This window comes from Triticum aestivum, chromosome 2D (genome assembly GCF_018294505.1).
Source record: "Triticum aestivum cultivar Chinese Spring chromosome 2D, IWGSC CS RefSeq v2.1, whole genome shotgun sequence".
NCBI classification, from domain to species: domain Eukaryota; kingdom Viridiplantae; phylum Streptophyta; class Magnoliopsida; order Poales; family Poaceae; genus Triticum; species Triticum aestivum.
Genome location: NC_057799.1, coordinates 620,330,163 through 620,344,778, shown reverse-complemented (window position 1 = coordinate 620,344,778; position 14,616 = coordinate 620,330,163). Strand labels below are relative to the sequence as shown.

The window sequence follows — 14,616 nt, the reverse complement described above, 5'->3', positions numbered from 1 at the left end:
TAGTCCTATAACTTTGAAACTGCAGTTTTGGGTCCTAAAACTATTGAAGGTGTGTCAGCTTAGTCCTATAACTTTGTAACTATAGTTTTGGGTCCCAAAATTATGTAAGTTTGTTCATCTCAGGTCCTAAGCTTGCATGGCTAGCATCTATGGTGCATTTTTTCAAATGAGCTCTTTATATGTGTTTACTTCCCCAGAAGTGGTCCATACACTTTGACGTCACAATGTGTGTTGCAACATGCACGTCCATCACCTGTGTGGCCAGTCTACTCTCCTCGTTGGAGCTCAAGCCATCATGCCACTCATTGCCTGTAGTTTCAAAGTTATGGGACTAAACTGACATACCTTCAATAGTTTTAGGACCTAAAACTACAGTTTCAAAGTTATAGGACTAAAATGACACACCTCCAATAGTTTTAGGACCTAAAATTGCAGTTTCAAAGTTATAGGACTGAATTGACACACGTCCATAGTTTTAGGACTTATGATGCATTTTACTCTTTTCTTCCGGAGCGTTCTCGGTCAGAGGGGTAGGAAATCCGGACGTGGCGATGGAACGTTATCTGCTCGCACCGGACACCCATCGTCGTCGTCTTCCGACTCCCTCCGGCTCGCCTCGCCAGGAACCTCGTGAGCTATCATGCAGCAGCAGCAGCACCACATGGTGGCGCCGTGCAAACCCCACGCAGCGCGGCGGGCGGCGCTCCCGCTGCCCGGGCCGTCGCTCCGACGAGCTTTCCTTTGCAGTCCAGGTTAGTCGACCACCCGCCGCTCTGCACCGGCTTAAATTCGTGCCTGCAAGTACGTGCCCGTGACTGACTGCGTGCACCACCGCGCTCGCAGCGAGGGCGGGAGCGGCGGCGTCAAAGCGGACGGCGGTGAGGACGAGGTGCCAGGAAGAGAAGCAGCAGAGCGGTGACGGCGAGAAGAAGCAGCAGGAGAAGGAGAAGAGGACGTTCCTGAGCCTGGAGGAGGCCGGGCTGGTGGAGATGTCCGGGCTCAGCACCCACGAGCGCTTCCTCTGCCGCCTCACCGTGAGTTGTTTGCAGTTTGCAGCCATGTGTTTACCTGGATTTTATTAAGAACATCATGGTTAGCATGTGTTGATACGAATGATTCTTGGGAGGGATTGGTCAGATCTCGTCGCTGAACCTGCTGCGGGTGATCTCGGAGCAGGAGGGGGTGGCGATCGAGGAGCTCAACGCCGGGCGGGTGTGCGACTGGTTCCTCAAGGACAAGCTCAAGCGGGAGCAGAACCTCGACACCGCCGTCCTGCAGTGGGACGACCCGCCGCCCATCTGACCCCGCCGTCTTTGGTTCGGGTGCTGCTCTTTCCTTTCCTGTAGTTGAGACAAGTATGTAGTGCAGTTGCACGATTGCATCATCGCGCCTGAATGCCTGATGACCATCTGTAATGCTTCCATACACGCATGACAGATGATGCTTCATTGCCTTTTTTGTGGATTGCACTGAAGCTACGGATATACTCTACTTACATTATGTTCTTGGCATGAAAATTCTCTTGCAGTAGGTCGATTTCGCCAGGGTAGGAAGATGGAGCTTTCAGGACGTATCCTGCTAACCGGCCAACGTTCGTCAGGGAGGGTGGCATTTGCAAACATTTTAGATGGTATTTTTAGTTGGTGACAGATTCTTCAGACATTTTCTTCATGGAGGGCATTTTTCGATTTAAAACTGCCGTCGTTTGATCGCTCCTCACAGATACAACTGCTATCAAATGGCGTTCGCTTGCCACCCCTCTCCCAGCGAACGTCAGATGGGTAACATTACCCCTTACAAAATTTTCAATCCAGCAAAGTTGTCGCTGCGATTATGTGCGAAAATTCCCTGGGAAAAGTAAGCGTGACAACTGACAAAGAGCAAAATCTAGCCTCAAGAACGCCTCCACGCTCTCTTCGTCCAACACCTCTGCAGCGATGCGAAGGTTCTGCAGCGTCCCGCGCGGCCGGCGGGCGTCGGGCCCCCACGGCGGCGGCCACCCTCCGCCGGAGTGGATCGAGCCGTACACCGACCTCGCCGACCCGAGCCCGTACACCGCCTCCTCGGCCGCGCCGCCCACCCCGTCGCCGTGGCTGCCGCGCGTCGTCTCCCTGGTCCTCCGCGCGCCGCCTGCCACGCTCGCCGCCGACCTGCGCGCCTTCTGCCGCACCTTCCTCCTGCGCCTCTCCCCGGCCTTCGTCGCCGCCGCGCTGCGCTCCCCGCAGCTCCTGCCCCACCCGCTCCCGTCGCTCCGCTTCTTCCGCGCCCTGCCCGGCGGCACCGACGACCTCGCCGCCCACCCGCAGCACCTCCTCGGCTGCTACGTCTCGCTGCTCCACTCCTTCGCGCGCGCCAGGGAGGCCACCCCCGACGCCGCCGGCCACGCGGGGCGGCTCGTCGCCGAGCTGCGCGCCCGCGGGGACGGGGACGGCCTGCTGCGGCACCTCACGCCGCCGTCGGCCGCGTCGCTGGTCCGTAGCCTCGCGGCCCTCGGCCTCGCCGACGAGCTGCTGTGGGCGTGGAACGGCATGCGCCTCGCCGGCGTCGAGCCGTCCAGGGTCACCTACAACTGCCTCCTCGACGGCCTCGTCAACGCGGGCCTCCTTGACACCGCCGTCAACGTGTTCGACGCAATGTCCACGGAAGACCCGGTTCGCCCTGACGTGGTCTCCTACAACATTCTCATCAAGGGGTACTGCCGCGCCGGGAGGGTGCAGGATGCGATGGCTCGGCTCGATCACATGAGGGAACAGGAGGAGCTGTCGCCCGACAAGATAACGTACCTTACACTGATGCAGTGCCATTACAGCGAGGGCACGTTTTCACAGTGCGTGGCATTGTTCCAAGAAATGGAAGAGAGGGGAATTGGCAAGGACATTCCGCAGCATGCATATGTGCTGGTGATCGGCGCGCTCTGCAAGGATGGGAAGCCGTTTGAGGGGATGGCCGTGTTCGAGAGAATGCTGAAGCGTGGTTGCCCAGCCAAAGCAGCCATGTACACTGCGCTCATTGATTCAATGGGTAAATTTGGAAGGGAGACCGAGGCAATGTCACTCTTTGAGAGGATGAAGAGTAGCGGGCTTGAGCTCGACGCCGTCACATATGGAGTGATTGTTAACTGCTTGTGCCGGTTTGGGAGGCTGGATGAGGCCATTTCATGTTTCAGGAGTTGTGTGGAGAAAGGTATTGCAGTGAACCCTATCTTCTATACAAGCCTGATTGATGGCTTTGGGAAAGCTGGAATGGTCGACCAAGCACAGGAGCTCTTCGAGGAGATGAAAGTTAAAGGTTTTGTGCCGGACTCATATTGCTACAACGTGCTGATTGATGGTTTAGCTAAAGCAGGAAGGACGGATGATGCTTGTGCCTTGTACAAGAGAATGGAAGATGATGGCTGTGATCAGACTGTTTACACGTATACCATACTGATCGATGGTTTGTTCAAGGAACACAAGAATGAGGAGGCGCTGAAGTTGTGGGATGCGATGATCGACAAGGGGATCACTCCCACAGCTGCAGCTTTCAGGGCCCTTGCCAACGGGCTATGTCTTTCTGGCAAATACAGCCGAGCATGCAGGATATTGGATGAACTGGCTCCAATGGGTGTGATTCCTGAGACGGCACACGAGGACATGATCAATGCTCTGTGCAGGGCCGGCAGATTCAAGCAGGCCTGCAAATTGGCAGATGGCATCGTAGGAAAGGGCCGTGAGATACCTGGCAGGGTTCGAACAATGATGATCAACGCACTCAGGAAAGCGGGGAATACTGATCTAGCTGTCAAGCTGGTGCATAGTAAGATAGGCATTGGGTATGAAAGATCTGGCAGCATCAAGAGAAGAGTGAAGTTTCAGACGCTGTTTGCCTGAGCCGCTGATGTTTGTTCTCACTTCTCAGTGGTGCAAAGACATGAAGAGGTGCGAAAGATTTACTGGAAGTGCGAAGACATGCCATAGGCTACACCGAGGCATCGCATCATGCTCTAGACCATGTTCTGAAAAGGCTCCACACCAACAGGAATGAATTTTGACATTGTTCTGGAGCCAAAAAGCTTAAAACTCTTCCAGATTTGAGCAGTCAAGGGGAAACAAAATTGCTTGGTACATGAGCCTCGCACACGAGAGATCTTGTGTGCTACTAGATTCCAGGAAATGTGGGCCGCCCATTGTTGTTCAAGGGACAGGATCAAAACATAAGTCCCAGACTACTAAATCAAGCGGTCAGGGTGTTGCTGGAAAAATGTGCAGTTGCAGAGGCTGCAACTTATCTGGCTAAACTTGATGCAAAACAGCTGTCACTTGATGTTTCGACGATTTTGTTAATTGTGTCTCCCTTCTCGGGGAAAGGGAAATTAAGGGAGCACATAAAATTGCTTCCGGTAAAGTACCAGCCTTGTGAGAATTTCAGCTGACAATTGATACAGTATGCTTTAAACTTCGTACCACTCATCGCTGCTGTTTGATGATGCCACATTCAAAATTAAAATGACAAGTTTGAGGCCTGAGGGTCATATGAGTTTCCCCCTTTTTTGTTACACATCACATATTCAGGCCTATTCAGAGTATCCAAGTTTGTGGCCAAGTACTTGGCTGCTTGCCTCTGGGAATACCCAATCTCAGCGTTTATGCATTTATGCAACAAGAAGGCGTGACCAAGGAGTGCAACACAAACCAGATATAAAATAGTTTGTTTAATAACTGTGAGATAGTTGATGCACTGCATTTTCTCTCTGTCGATGATACTTACTATTTTGTTCACTCTTAAAATTTCAACTAACCTATGATCTCTCTCTCTCTCTCTTCATAATGTTACAGAAAACTAGGATTGCTCTTAGTTAAATGCTTGCATTTGCATTTTGAAAATTTAGCGACCGTTGCAAGAAAAACCTATTTGATTTTACTTCAGGGCTATTAAGCATGTTTTGTGCCTCTCCCAGGAACTGCTGACTGTAAAAATACATTGCACATGCCTCGATCTCTCCTGTAAAAAAATATTTACCTTAATTCCTCGTCTATGTTTTTTTTTCTGCTCCAGCTAGAGCCATCAAAAGAAAGATGAACAGAGCGTGAAGGATCAGTGCTATACTGCTGTTGGGATTCTCATCCAGAAACATTTACCATGATGCATTCCAGGGCGTTGTGCAGTTATTGTGAAGACAAATTTTAGATAAAAAGTTCTGCAATCTGGAGGCCACCGATGAATACTTGAAAGTACCAGTATGCGGGAAAGTGGCTGCTTTGGTTGAAACACAATGCTTGTCAATGAGACCAAACAAATGCTGCAATATTTGAAAGAAGTAGGTAAGGAACTATCTAACAAAGTATGCATTTCCAAGAGAACATGATCGAGCTTCCTTCTCGGGCTCGCTATGAGCAAAGAAATATTCTGATGAAACCGAGAAGAATGTTGTGCGTCTATGTTAAAACTTTCAGTTGGCTATGTGCACAACCAAATAAAGGTCTACATAAAATAATTTTGATTTTTAATGTATGAGTAACATTTCTGCAATGCTGCTTGCTTTACTCGGAAAAGGTTCATCTAATTTTTTGTCCAGTTGGATTTTTTTTTGAGAGATGTTCACTTGAAATTTTATGTGCAAGCCACACAGATTTGTTTGTACTACATCATTATTATGCATCCCTATTGTCTTTGCAGGGCGACCATATGCTTCTCTCAGACATGACAGTCACAGAACATGACAAGTGCCAGGATGACTTTCATCAAATCACGTAGGCAATTACAATTTGCATCCATCAGAAACAAAGGGCTCCGGCCATAAAAAACAGGAAGCAAAAGAAGAGAACAATCTCGCATCTTCAACAAAAGCTATACCAATATATTCATCTTTTGATGCAGAGTAATACAATATGTCAATATGTTTCTCTCCTATTACAGTTTACAAGATGCCAACATCCCAAGGCTCGCCGACGTCCGCCGCGATTGATCTCCTCTGGTGGCTGCGACGCGGTGCCGACGTGGGCGACAAGGCTTCTAATTAACACCATGGGCAACAGAGGCAGCATGCTGGGCGTGTAGTCCGGCGACGCGGCGCCGCCAGAAGGAGGCGGCGGTGTGTGATACGGCGGCGCGCGCGACTCGGCGCCGGAGAGCAGCACCAGCACCAGGGGGGCGGAGACGGCGTATTGGGCGTGTAATCCGGAGAAGAAGCGTGCGGAGGAGGAGTTGACCAAGTGTAGTAAGGTGATGCAGCAGCAGCGTGCTCTGACGGCGTGTACTCTGGGTCTGGGGACGCGGGTCGCGGAGAAGGCGTCGTCGCCGGGGAAGCGAACCAAGCAGCAGGCTCTGGTGACCAAGTGTAATCCGGCGACGGCGGAGGGCACGAGGGAGCGTAATCCGGCGACGGCGGACGGCCCGAGGCAGCGTAATCCGGCGACGGCGGAGGGCACGAGGGAGCGTAATCCGGCGACGGCGGACGGCCCGAGGCAGCGTAATCCGGCGACGCCGGAGGGCCCGAGGGAGAGTAATCCGGCGACGGCGGAGGGCACGAGGGAGCGTAGTCGGGCGACGGCGGAGGGCCCGGCGAAGTGTGATCCGGCGACGGCGGAGGGGCCGACGGAGTGTAATCCTGCGATGTGTACTCCTCGTAGTGCCCGCCATACGGCCGGCTGCAGCGCTCGTCGCCCACGCCGAAGCCAGGGAAGAAGGGGTGGTCTGCCAGCATGATGCCGCAGCGGGACGGAGGCGAGCGCGCGCCCGGGGTGTACGACGGCGGCGGCGGCGAGGGCGAGCAGGACCGGGATGCGAGCGCCGTCGTCGCCGGCCGTCGGGAACTTGGGCGCGCGCATAGGCACGTACGATGTGGCGCCATCTGGAAGCGGGGAGAGGCGGAGGAGGAAAATCGTTGGGGGGCGGGGAGAACTCGGTTCAAAACGCAACTCGGATGATCGATGAAGCTTCCATGCATTGCATTCCCTAGCTAGCCTCGTGCATCCGCTTGTGCTGGTGGATCGTCGCTTTTATTTATTGTTGAGCAGCTGAAGAGAAGCATATTGTTCTTGCTAAATCAACGCGCATCCGGCGTTTGTCCATTTAAATAACTAAGAAGAAAAATATTGCACGGTTAATTACAAAAAATCTAGTGAAAACCGATACAAACATGACCAAACCTACTCGAGCAAAGACTCCGCATGGCCGCACCCGCTCTCGGCACATGGCGAAAGCCCACTCAAAAACAGACATAATGGGGCCACACCCACTCTCATCAACGGCGGGACAAAACATCACAGAAACACGCCAACAAATTACAATCAAACCAACGGTGACCCACTCCACCATGCTAGTCGGCCTCCCACCACTGTCAAAAAGCAGACACGAGACACCCCTGCAGCGGTGAAGATGCAAGCCCTCCATAGGACTCTGCGCCAAATGTGACGTTCGACATGTCGACGACCAATGTTGAGAGCAACCGCGCCGCCACGCGACATGGGGTCAACACAATCGATGTTGCTGAACTCTCGGGGGTCGGGGCCACTACCCCGACTTCCATCCACGCTGTCACATCCTGCGCGGTTCACCAACACAGTCTTCCGCGGCCACCACCCCGACATGCCGCCGCTTGCCCTCGAGTTGCCACTCCACACGACCTGACCACCCCAACCCAAGCCGCTCAGGGCAACCACCCGCAAACACGACTGCTACCCCACCACATCTGGAGCCATCGCCCGGATATAAAGTCAAACCGGGTGCGTCGACCGAGCCGAAAAACCTGCCACCCAAGCGAAGGTTGAGTCTTTACCCCGCCTCATGGAGTCGTCTCCCCACATCATTGCCCGAGGCCATAGCCTCGACGCACATCAGCCTCCCGGGGCCACTGCCCCGACATCCTCCAAACCCGACGAAGGAGAAACCACGCACAACAAGCAAACTAGCTCTCCCAAGCAACGCCTCTAAAGGGGAGACGATGAAGACACCGCCGTCGCCCGCTCTGAAAACTATCCAGAGCTTAGCTTTTTACCCAAAGAGCCGCAATGCCTCCAAAGAGAGCACCCAAAGGCACCGCCAATGCAGGCACTGACATGAGTCGGTTCAAAGCTTGGGCACAGACCTCATCAATCCCCAAAAAGATAAAGGCCAACATTTTTGGGCCACCTAGGATGCGCAAATCATCGGAACCATTGTTGCAGCGCCATGTGTCCATCGTTGACCACCAAAGCACAACCGCACGACGGCCCAAATCATGTTCTAACTCACTAAAAACCGTTTTTTAGATTTAACTTATTTACCGCTCCACCTAAATTTTCGAATTCAATAAAATTTCAGGATTTACAAACGCCCCTCTTGCCAAAAATGAGAAACTTCCCCCAAGCACCATGCTCGGCTCCAGGTCCAACATTACATTCGAAGAGGCGACAACTCAGTTTTGGGTTCAAGGCGAGCTCCAGGTCCAACATTATCAGTTGAACCCAAAACCAAGCTCTATCAAAGATTAGTTCGTTTTAGTTCAAAATAGGCACCATTTTAGTTCAATTTTTTGGGTTCAACTGTTTTGTTATTTAAGCACCATATACGTTCAAAAAAAAAAAAGTTTGAGGCAAGGGCTAAGATGACCATCGCATGTATGTGCAACAAATGTGATCTTACACCACAATGCTCATTTTGATCATAGAAGAGGGCATCAAAACAAATTTTATCGAGTGCTGGTCTAACCGTCCACACTTCAGGCATGATTGCCCCCAAAATTTCAGGCACAACAACAAATGGGAGGTAGTTAAAATATGTGCATGTCAATAATTCTCACAAGAATTACAAGAGACTATGGCCAACATGACCAGGCAAGCCTACAGATCACAGTACAATGTTCCCTCTGTATCATTGGTACAAGGCTACAATCATGATCCAGAAGGAGAGCACCATATGCTTCATATCATCCAGTAGGTTCAGCAGCTCTTTGCGCATGAAATGGCTTTCTGCAATCAGGAGAAAGAAAATACATTTGAGAAACCACATGTAAGCAAAGCTGATGCATGATTGGCGAGTACAATTGTCAAAAAAAGAAGAGATGAAACACTTAATTAGGAAATACAAGCTCCAGTAAAAGTTTTTTGGTTTTACAATGCCTCAGGTTTGTCGATTGATGTCATTTTCTCGAGAGGTTCTCCCTGGAAACAGGGGCTCGAGAGTCCATTTTGCAGACAGAAACATCATTGGCAAAACCGCAAGTAATTCAGTGAAAACAGGGACTTGAGCATTCCTCTACAATGCAACAAGGTTGTCAAACTAGAGGCCACTCCATTTGTTTTGAACCAAATTCCCAGTACATTCATAACAATGAGGAAAAACCATTGAAAGATATGGAGGATTGGGAAGAAGAACCATCAGCGGCAAATGTTTTGACCTCAATGTAATTCAGTCCGCATCATGGTAGGATCGCTCACAGGCAACCCTCATCATCTGGTTCTATACATTATTCCTCCAAATCCAGTTAATATCCAAGACTTACAGTTTCAAAACTACAGTATTCTCACAAAGGCAAAAGCTGAAAACGGTTTCTCAAAACCAATAAACAAATCAGAAAATACAAAAGTCATGAGATGGCTCAGAAATAAAATGGGTTGTAAGTTTGTTTATCAGCACAAAGAGATAAATCTCTTCAGAGTGGTGCATGACTTTTCTCATCATAGCCATTATCATCACTGGAAAACCAAGGGGAAAATCCATTCAAGATTTGGGGGATTGGAAAGAACCATCAGCGGCAAATGTATTTGACCTCAATGTAAATTCAGTCCGCATCATGGTAGGATCGCTCATAGGCAATCCTCATCATCTGGTTCTGTTATTATCCCTCCAATACAGTTATTACCTTAAAATACTAGGTTTCTCAAAAACCAATAGACAAATCAGAAAATACAAACACGTAAGGCGGCTCAGATGTAAAATGGGTTGTAAGTTTGTTTATCAGCACAAGGAGATAAATCTCTTCAGAGTGGTGCATGACTTTTCTCATCATAGCCTTTGCTTCTACAAAGCACCTATTTTGCAGACATAAATATCAACAGAAAACAAAGTAATTCACATGCAATGCAACAAGGTTCACGAAAGAAGTTACCAAGAACTGCGCTGGCATTCAAAATATGCGGGATTGTAAAGTAAGAACCATCAGCGGCAAATGTATTTGACCTCAATGAAATTTCAGTCCGCATCATGGTAGGATTGCACTTGGGCAACCCTCATCATCTGGTAATGTACATTATTTCCCCAAACTGGTTTATAAAAACTACCATCTATGGCATGAAAAGCAAATAAAGAAATACGAAAGTAGGTATCCAAGAGGTGGCTCAGATGTAAAATGGGTTGTAAGTTTGTTTATCAGCACAAAGAGATGAATCTCTTCAGAGTGGTGCATGACTTTTCTCATCATAGCCTTTTGCTTCAGCAGGAAGCACAATGTCATGGAATACCTCAGATTTGTCGATTGATGTCATAATACTAGGAAGCACAATATGGAAAATCTCAGATTTGTCATTTCATGTCATTTTACATCTGCTTTCTCAAGAGGTTCTCCCTGAAACAGGGGCTTGAGTCCACAGGGCATCCATTTTGCAGACAGGATCATCATAGGAAAACGATATATAATTTATACATATCATGCAACTAAGGAAGCTAAATAAAAACTCAAATCTCAATTAAATCCACTAGCACAAACTATTGTCTCAGATTTGTCAATTGATGTCACATTATATCTGCTTCATCAAGAGGTTCTCCCTGAAACAGGGGCTTGAATCCACAGAGCATACATTTTGCAGACAAAATCATCATTGGCAAAACTTAAGAAAATGATGGTTAAGGCAACAAAGATAGTTGCAAAATCAGAACACCTCAATACATTCTAACTACAAAAATAACAAGGCAATAAGCAGAACAATGCTATACTATTGTCTCAGATTTGTCAATTGATGTCATATTATATCTGCTTCATCAAGAGGTTCTCCCTGAAACAGGGGCTTGAATCCACAGAGCATACATTTTGCAGACAGAATCAACATTGTCAAAACTTCAGAAAATGATGTTTAAGGTATCAGGCAATAAAGATAGTTGCAAAATCAGAAGTCACAAACCTCAATACATTTAACAACTAAAATAACGAGGCAATAAGCAAAACAATGTTACAAGATGTCTCAGATTTGTCAATTGATGTCATATTATATCTGCTTCATCAAGAGGTTCTCCCTGAAACAGGGGCTTGAATCCACAGAGCATACATTTTGCAGACAGAATCATCATTGACAAAACTTGGAAAGATGCAACAAATTCAAGCCACAATAGTTTTACGTAACTTAATTGCACATAACCACTATATTCACAATACAATGAGAAGAAAAGTGATTTAATCCAACAGATGTAGCGAGAGATTTTGGAAGCATAACCATAAAGAGTGACCTCCCACGTTAAACTCACCAAGAATTACTATGTGCCACTATGACTGGGCAACTTTGAGAAAGAACAATCTCAAGATGCCAAAGGTGAGAGAGGCACCAGAGCACGTTATAGCTCCAGTTAGCACAAGGTCAGAACTGAAAAACGTATATCAAACCGCATGAGATGTGGCGAGAGATTTTGGAAGCATGGCAACAAACTGCTAGCTCCCACGTTAAACCGGCCAGTGATTACTATGCGCCTCCATGACTGGGCAACTTTGAGAAAGGTCAATCTCAAGAAGCCAAAGGTGAGAGAGGCGCCGCACACACAAGATCCAACAGAGAGATTTGGCTATGATGGTCATCGCACGGCACTATTCAATTCATCAGTAGGAAAGCAGAGTTGCCACAAGCATCAACTTAATTTTCCTAGCAAAATCCAAGATCCAGCAGAGAGATTTGGCTATGATATTTTCCTAGTAAAATCGCCACTAAATAACAGGGAACACGCTCATCACATAGCAGTATTCAATTCAGTATGATAAAAGAGTTACCACAAGCATCAATTTAACTTTCTACAGTTTATATTGTGCAAAAATTAACAGATCGAGAGGAGGCAACAGCTTACCCTCTCACGAGTCGGCCTTCTTCTCGGGCGAAGCAGAAGTCGGGGACGAGCCGGCCGCCGCGGCAGCGGGGGCATCGTGGGAGCAGCAGCCCCCGCCGGCGTGGTGGTGGTGGTGGTGCTTCTTGGGCACGGGCTGGCGCAGCATCTTGCGCATGTCGTAGGCGTCCTCGCCGTCGGCGTAGTACTTGGCCTCGATGTCATGGATCTGGTAGCCGAGGGTGGAGGTGTAGAGGTTGAAGGCGGCGCGGTTGGAGCGGCGGACGTGGAGCGAGACGTACTCGGCGCCGAAGACCTGGTCCATAGCGGCCTGCGCGGCCGACATGAGCTTGGTGGCGAGGCCGAGCTTGCGGTGGGATCGGAGGACCGCGAGCGAGGTGATGTGGCCGTGGCAGGGCTCCGAGGGGTCCTCCTCCATCTTGGCCAGCACGTAGCCGACGATGCGGCCGCCGTAGTCCTCGGCGACGAACAGCAGCTGCGGCCACGACAGCATGTGGTAGAAGTAGTACTTCATCTGGTAGTTCTCCGGCAGGCACATCAGGTTGCACGCCTGCATCGCCAGCAGGTCGTCGATCGTCGCCTGCCGGATGCACACCATCTTCGCCGCCGCCGCCGCCGCCGGCGCTCGAGATCGGATCTGACTGGTGGAATCTAGGGTTCGGTGGTGGGGAGGCTTCGCCGGCGGGATGGGATGAGGTGATGGTGATGGAATCGGCGGCGGTGGAGGGTATTAATAGAGGTGAGGTGGGGAACGGAGGAGAGACCTTGACCTAACCGGCTAACCCTAGAGGAAAAGGGCCGAAATTGGCCCATGGGCCAAGGCAAGTTAGCCCAAGACAGAACCGTATTATAACAAAAAAGTCCATCCCCTAAAAAAAGTCCAAACTCTTAAAAAAAACTAAATAAATAGAGTAAAAAACGATGTGAGTTGGCAAAAACTTTATGACCAAGCGAAAGCTTTTAAAAACTCTTCAAGATTGACAAGTGGTGGTGAAGGTACATTATATGACTATGCAAAATGTTATTCTCTTAGTTAAATAGTATGTAATATTTGGTATTATATATGTACATACATTTTTGTATAAAGTTGATCAAAGGCCGCGGAGTTGACTCTAAAAGAAATTACATTAGCATTGTATTTTGTAATGGAGGGACCTAGCACACACACTATCCCCCATATGGTTTTTGTTTTTCAGCTTTTTTAGTTAACTTATATATTCCCCTATTATTTCTTCAAGCGAATACAAGATGGATGAAGCACAATATAGGTGCAGATTATCCAAAATGAAGATACATGCAACCATTTTTGCTCTCAGAGGATGTTTGAAGTGCCTCAATAGAAATTACAAGTTCATCGACACATGTCAAATACGGGCATAATTACTTCTTCCAAAAGAATATAAGCTCGTTTGGAATATGTTTTGTGTAACACAGTTTTGAACCAATCGACCAGTACAAAGCTTATGACACCCCGTCCGCCACGAGGAAGGGGTTGGCAATCTCATCGGTTCCATCAATTGGGGACACCAACATGACAACAGTGCCTCTACATTTTGATTCATCATGTTGGTTGGACACGGTTCGGAAGATGAATTTCATTTTTGCATGTTCCAATGTTGAATTGCGGTTCACTTTGCTTTTTGTTGCATTGATGAATTGTTAGACTGGTGATGAATTTGTGCTATCTAATCAACGTTCATGGATTTGAGGGTTTTGAAATGAGGAGTGTGGTTGTCTGGCAGGACTTTTGAGGGGTTGTTCGGCGCTGTCCAAGATCGCGCCCGGCTGCCTCCGTGAAATTTTCCGGGGGGGCAGATTTGCCAAGTCAGTCTGTAGATGCTCTAACTGTGCAAAATGTTACTACTTTTGTTCCATAACGTAGTGCTTAAGGATAATTTTAGAAGTCAAACTTCATAAAGTTTAACCAAATTTATTGAGAAATTTATACTATGTATTTTCAATTAATTATGTAAATATATTATGAAGATGACCTTTTAAACGACCAAGTTTTCAAAGTTCGACTTAAATTCAAAATCAAATTTCAGGGACAAAAAAGTGACACAGTACATGTACTGAGATCCAGTCACCGTGCCTCTCTGCCACGGTCATTCGAGCACGAATTGATCATGCCTGAGCACTGTACTGAGATTCGGGAGCTCCCGCGAGGCCATCTAGCGGCTTAGCTCGCTCGCTTGCAAGTTGTAACTCGGCGCTCGCGCAAGCCCGAGCTCCGACACCGCCCAACTCGCCGTCGTCAACGCTACTGGCCACCCTAGCACCTTACCGTCGGCGGTCCCTTCCTGCTCCTCCCCCCTTTCCCCTCGAAGGCCATCTCCCGCCAACATGCCCGTGTGCTTGCCTCCGGTCCGGACCAACTGCCGAAGGGCAGAGTAAGAGAGGAGGAAGAAGAAGGTGAGAGGAGTAAGACTATGAGTGGCTGGCTGGTGGGTCCTCCGTCCACCTCAGCGGGGCAAACATTGACTTGGATTAGTCTTTTCCACGTCGGCTCAACAAGCGGGGCCTACCTATCAATTTTGTTGTTTCCGTGACCAAATTATAGCATCAGTGCTCCACGTTACGCATTAGGCGCGGGTTTGGTGTTTTTTTGTGCCATGG

At 48.9% G+C, this 14,616-nt stretch overlaps 3 protein-coding genes and 3 non-coding genes across 8 annotated transcripts; 2 read left to right on the top strand and 4 right to left on the bottom strand.

Moving 5' to 3' along the window:
- Positions 1 to 523: 523 nt before the first annotated feature.
- Positions 524 to 5,327, top strand: LOC123055028 (uncharacterized). 3 transcript variants are annotated; one of them, XM_044478934.1, is made up of 4 exons: positions 524 to 752; positions 844 to 1,034; positions 1,138 to 1,322; positions 5,035 to 5,327. In XM_044478934.1, exons 1-3 carry the CDS (start codon positions 641 to 643, stop codon positions 1,300 to 1,302), a joined length of 468 nt encoding a protein of 155 aa, XP_044334869.1. In that variant the 5' UTR covers positions 524 to 640; the 3' UTR covers positions 1,303 to 1,322; positions 5,035 to 5,327. The 3 variants fall into 3 exon arrangements, with proteins under 3 accessions (XP_044334869.1, XP_044334870.1, XP_044334868.1); XM_044478935.1 differs by lacking the exon at positions 5,035 to 5,327 and having other exon boundaries at positions 1,177 to 1,500; XM_044478933.1 differs by lacking the exon at positions 5,035 to 5,327 and having other exon boundaries at positions 1,138 to 1,500.
- Positions 1,530 to 4,434, top strand: LOC123055027 (pentatricopeptide repeat-containing protein At1g03560, mitochondrial). Its single transcript, XM_044478932.1, has one exon. The coding sequence runs from the start codon at positions 1,938 to 1,940 to the stop codon at positions 3,867 to 3,869; it is 1,932 nt and encodes a 643-aa protein (XP_044334867.1). The 5' UTR covers positions 1,530 to 1,937; the 3' UTR covers positions 3,870 to 4,434.
- A 3,265-nt stretch (positions 5,328 to 8,592) lies between the features above and the next one.
- LOC123055026 (N-terminal acetyltransferase A complex catalytic subunit NAA10) lies at positions 8,593 to 12,715 on the bottom strand. The gene is made up of 2 exons (XM_044478931.1): positions 12,004 to 12,715; positions 8,593 to 8,927 (listed from the first exon to the last, which is right to left on the bottom strand). The coding sequence occupies exon 1, from the start codon at positions 12,596 to 12,598 to the stop codon at positions 12,008 to 12,010; it is 591 nt and encodes a 196-aa protein (XP_044334866.1). The 5' UTR covers positions 12,599 to 12,715; the 3' UTR covers positions 8,593 to 8,927; positions 12,004 to 12,007.
- Positions 9,553 to 9,644, bottom strand: LOC123056309 (small nucleolar RNA Z221/R21b). Its single transcript, XR_006426733.1, has one exon. It is a non-coding gene; the product is annotated as a small nucleolar RNA Z221/R21b (small nucleolar RNA).
- LOC123056311 (small nucleolar RNA Z221/R21b) lies at positions 9,881 to 9,972 on the bottom strand. Its single transcript, XR_006426735.1, has one exon. It is a non-coding gene; the product is annotated as a small nucleolar RNA Z221/R21b (small nucleolar RNA).
- On the bottom strand, positions 10,292 to 10,383 carry LOC123056310 (small nucleolar RNA Z221/R21b). The gene has a single exon (XR_006426734.1). It is a non-coding gene; the product is annotated as a small nucleolar RNA Z221/R21b (small nucleolar RNA).
- Positions 12,716 to 14,616: the final 1,901 nt, after the last annotated feature.

Coding starts and splice junctions, on each gene's coding strand:
- LOC123055028 (XM_044478934.1), top strand. CDS start 641: ATGCAGCAGCAGCAGCACCACATGGTGGCGCCGTGCAAACCCCACGCA. Junction 753..843: donor AGCTTTCCTTTGCAGTCCAG/GTTAGTCGACCA, acceptor CCGCGCTCGCAG/CGAGGGCGGGAGCGGCGGCG. Junction 1,035..1,137: donor GCTTCCTCTGCCGCCTCACC/GTGAGTTGTTTG, acceptor GGGATTGGTCAG/ATCTCGTCGCTGAACCTGCT.
- LOC123055027 (XM_044478932.1), top strand. CDS start 1,938: ATGCGAAGGTTCTGCAGCGTCCCGCGCGGCCGGCGGGCGTCGGGCCCC.
- LOC123055026 (XM_044478931.1), bottom strand. CDS start 12,598: ATGGTGTGCATCCGGCAGGCGACGATCGACGACCTGCTGGCGATGCAG.